The sequence below is a fragment of the Monopterus albus genome, unplaced genomic scaffold (genome assembly GCF_001952655.1).
Source record: "Monopterus albus unplaced genomic scaffold, M_albus_1.0 scaffold52.1, whole genome shotgun sequence".
NCBI lineage: Eukaryota > Metazoa > Chordata > Actinopteri > Synbranchiformes > Synbranchidae > Monopterus > Monopterus albus.
In genome coordinates this window covers 1,790,710-1,795,020 of record NW_018127932.1, presented here as the reverse complement: position 1 = coordinate 1,795,020, position 4,311 = coordinate 1,790,710, and the positions used below count along the sequence as shown (strand labels likewise).

General features: G+C 39.5%; 1 protein-coding gene across 2 annotated transcripts in view; it reads left to right on the top strand.

The window, feature by feature from the left end:
- Positions 1-260: 260 nt before the first annotated feature.
- The window catches only part of kcnh1a (potassium voltage-gated channel, subfamily H (eag-related), member 1a), a 33,221-nt gene continuing 29,170 nt past the window's right edge, over positions 261-4,311 (top strand). For both annotated transcript variants that reach the window (XM_020601790.1, XM_020601791.1), the window contains exons 1-2: positions 261-604; positions 3,533-3,656. In XM_020601790.1, the coding sequence (XP_020457446.1) occupies positions 532-604; positions 3,533-3,656 (197 nt within the window). In that variant the 5' untranslated portion in view covers positions 261-531. The remainder of the gene's footprint in view (positions 605-3,532; positions 3,657-4,311) is intronic.

Genomic DNA, 4,311 nt, shown 5'->3' with positions numbered 1-4,311 from the left:
ACCAGTGGCTCTCAGTGGATTTTATAAATGTGTTTTTATGGAAAATCAATCAATCTGAACTACCCAGGCTATATCTGTAGGATAATCTATGGAAGTAAAAGGTACCAAATCTGAACTGCAGTGGAGAGCCTATGGTAGCAGAAATAGAAATTACAAGTAAAGTGTTAACAGTACTGAGTGAATGTAGTTTTACCAATGGAGTGTGTTGAGGGCAGAAGCCAAAGTGAATACTCACTACAGACTATACGTATTTTGTCCAGCAGATAGAGCTCCAGGTCCTGGTAGAGGGAACCCTGGAAGAGCGAAGCCACGGCCCCCCACTCCCCGAGCGGTGCGCCCTGGCGTTGTTTTTCCTCTCCTGGATGATGAGGTGCGTAAAGAGGAGCCAACGCACCGCACCGGGCTGAGGACGCAGATAATGAGCAGACCAGACATAAGAAAACCACACAGCGCCTTAGAGCTGGAGAGACTATGAAGACAAACAGCAGCCTGAGGAGTATTCACCTACAGACGACTAAGTGAAGAGGCAGGATGGCGGGGGTCCGGAGGGGTCTTGTGGCCCCTCAGAATACTTTTCTGGAGAATATTGTGAGACGGTCGAACGGTAAGGATGAGAATGCTACACTGACTGAAAAAAACCACACTAGGCGCAGTTATTGTCGACAGCCAGCCTCATCAAGCCAATTAACTAATTAACGAAACTGTGGAATGAAGGAGGCTGATTAGTGACTGAAAGTTCGTTTTCTCATTGAACTACGTAGCAAAATAAATAAATAAATAAATAAAATCCCTGGAGTCTTAAAGCATTTGGTTTTAAAACCCGTGATCAATTTGGTTATTGTAATAATCTTCAGATTGATTGGATTTTCTGACAAAGCTCCTGTTCCCAACTGGGACCCGCAGGAGGGAGACAGGGGAAAAAAAACAATTTATTACTTATTACATAAGACCACTGGAAGTCTTAACTGGGAAATTATCTGGGCCAGAAATGTCCTGACAGGATACTTGGGATTACTATAGTAAAGTATAACTCAGATGCAGAATTGTCAGAGAATGATCTATAGTGTGAAAACGGACTAATGTCTGATATTATTCACCACGATTCCCCTTTAAGTCACAATTTGGTTTGGAAATTAAATTATTAAGCTTTTATTGATACTGTCTTTTAGTAGGACTAATATTATCCAACAAGGTGAGAATGAGTGTTGAGTTTCATGCTGTGCCTAATTAAGACTACTGAATACATGCCTTTGTTTTGCATTTTTAATTTGTGGATAATAGCTACACTGAAGCAACATTAATGTAACATTTAGCACATCTGCTTAATTTCCAGTGTGGACATTACAGCAAAGACATTACCAGTCAAATCACCATTCCAACAGAGTTATGTATTATGGTAAAATGAATTAAAATAGTTTAATCATTTTAACTGTTATGCCTTTCTTCTAAAACTCTCAGCTCAAATACAGTTAAACTGGAAATTAAGAGTTCATTAGCTAAAGTAAGGGCCATTCTTCCTCTTCTTTTTCTTATTTAAGTTGTCAAAAGAACTGGTTGTGAACCCGAAACAAAAGCCGTTCATTCAGTTTGGTATCAAGACCTTAAGATAATTAATCACATTTGAAAATTCAAACTTGAAAAACCCTGTTGGGAGTGTTACAGTATTTTTGGACACGGGTGTCAGTATTCCATTTGGTTTGTCTGTATTATTAGATTCAATAGGAAGTGACAGTACAGACTGGATAGTTATGACACTAGACAGAGAGCTGTGCAGCAGAACCAGCAGCATTGTGGATGTGTGTGTCCACAGCCATGTCTGGGGACAGTTGCCAGACACACACCAGTTAATCGGCTTGAGCTCCACTTTTTTCAGTTGGGTTTGGTTCAAATTAGGTTTAGGGGTTTCTTTCTGTCATTTATGATAATGCACAGTGCGTGTGTCTGTGTATACACGCAGCCTAACTGTCGGTCTGCTCCTGTTGCAGATATGTATGTGAAAATGTGTTATGACAGAAAGGAACAACTTGTTCAGAGATGAGAATTGCATCTCTCCAGACCAGAGCTTTCTGTAGATAAACCCTGTGATACCTGGATCTCTAGTGTATAATCACTATAATAAAAAAGCAAATCCACCATTTATAAACAAACGCACATGCATATGTTTTTCTTTTGTCTGTGGGCGGTCCACGGATTAGCAAGCAGTAAATCTCTCCCAAGCTAGAAACAAAAGAGCTGAGACTAAAAACTGCAGGATGCCAGTTAGAAACAGTACAGTGACTTGTGGGCGTTCAATGAGAGATCCCTTTCATCTAACTTTCAATCATTCCTCATTAAATAACTGGCTGTGTGCTACAGTTCAGTGACGCTGTTCAAGAGTAGGGCTTATGTTTTGATTCTTAGAATTTCTTTGTTCATGCCCGGTAGCAAAATTTGACCCTTTATAAGGAATAAGATTCAGAAGTCATTCTCTCTGCATTCAAACCCATTAGAGCTTGTTCTCAGCAGACATTTTCACTTGTCATGACAGGGAATGCACATTAACATTAGAGGTGCATTAACTAAGATTTTACACATTGCTTGATAAATCCAGTAAAAAATGGGACAAGATGTGGTGTCGCTCAGCTATAGGCTACTACCCCTCCATGACCCTCTGCTTCCTACAGCTCTTCTGTTATTCCTACTTCTCTACCCTGTGTTGTCCAAGTACGGTCAAAACGTTAGCCTCACCTGTCACCTAGCAAAGGTTATTAGATGCGTTTTCCAAACTACAAGTAGTCCTTTTTGTTCTTTTACACAGAGTGAGTAGGACAATGAGCAAAAAAAGGGGTCTCTCTGGCATTTTCAGATGGAGAGCGCTAAAAACAGCCAAAGGACTTGGATTTGATTCAGACATGGCGTCCTTCCTATGTGTTAGCATCTAGAGCTAATGTTTGTTTTGGTAAAATAGGCATGATTTTACCTTTTGTATTGAATTAATAATTTCAGAGTAATTTAAACTTCAGAAAATGTCTATGAGATGATTTTATTCTAGTTAAAGAACAGCTCTTTACCTTTTACTGAAAATTTTGCACATTTTTATATAAAATGAGATGTTGAATCACAACATGCAGATGTGCAAATAACTTGTCTAATGTCTCAGTCTAATTGTACTAGTAAAGTACAGTTAGAATACTTTGAAAAATCTATTTTATTTACTAATCAAAGGTAAAAATGTATAGATTTCATGTTTAATCACATTCATAATCCATATTTATCAGAACAGAACTTTACAGTAAAATGTGTTAGACATTTAAACATTTTATATGTTCTTTTCCTCTATCTTTTGCTTTGTCCTGAAGAATAAGAATAACTTGCTTTTCAGTTGCAGTTCCACCAAATACTTGACTTTGTTATAGGTCAAATGCAATAGGCAGCAACATTTTCCAAATCATACTTTAACTATTTGTATATTCGTTTTTTGTTTGACTTTTTTTTTTTTGTAATATTGCAACCGCTCAAGTGATTTGTCCTGTTCTTTCCCATTTACTTTCAGACACCAACTTTGTCCTGGGAAACGCTCAGATAGTGGACTGGCCTATCGTCTACAGCAACGATGGCTTCTGCAAGTTGTCGGGGTACCACAGAGCAGAGGTGATGCAGAAAAGCAGCACTTGCAGGTAGGCAGGAGCATCTGTGTTGTAGTTCAGATATTATATTCATTATAGATTACAGATAAGGTGCAATGTGAGAACATAAAAGATTTTGAATTTCTTATGACAGTTTGCATTATTAGAGAAACCAGGCTAGGCACCTTGCAAATCAAATCAAATCAAATTTTATTTGTATAGCGCCAAATCACAACAAAAGTCATCTCAGGACACTTTACAAAGTAAGGTCTAGACCTTACTGTTATCAATATTATTACATAGGGAAAACCCAACAAATCCCCCTTGAGCAAGCACTTGGCGACAGTGGGGAGGAAAAACTCCCGTTAACGGAAGAAACCTCCGACAGACCCCAGCTCTTGGTGGGCGGCCTTCTGCCTCGACCGGTTGGGGTGAGTGGATAGAGGAGAGACAAAAGAAGAAAAGCAACAAGACACAACAATCAAACACTGATCAGGTCGATGTGGCCGGTGACTGCTCGTCAGAGACATAGAGCTCCAGGGCCAGGGCAACCTGCAGAAAGGTACAGGGAGAGAGAGAGAGGACACACTACGGGAGAAAGGAGACACAAAGTTAGTAATGTGTAATAGTGGCAAGCTAGTGGCAGAGGTGCATGCGCAGACAACTGGAGTTATGACCTGGTCTGAACAGCCAGATTTTAAATCAT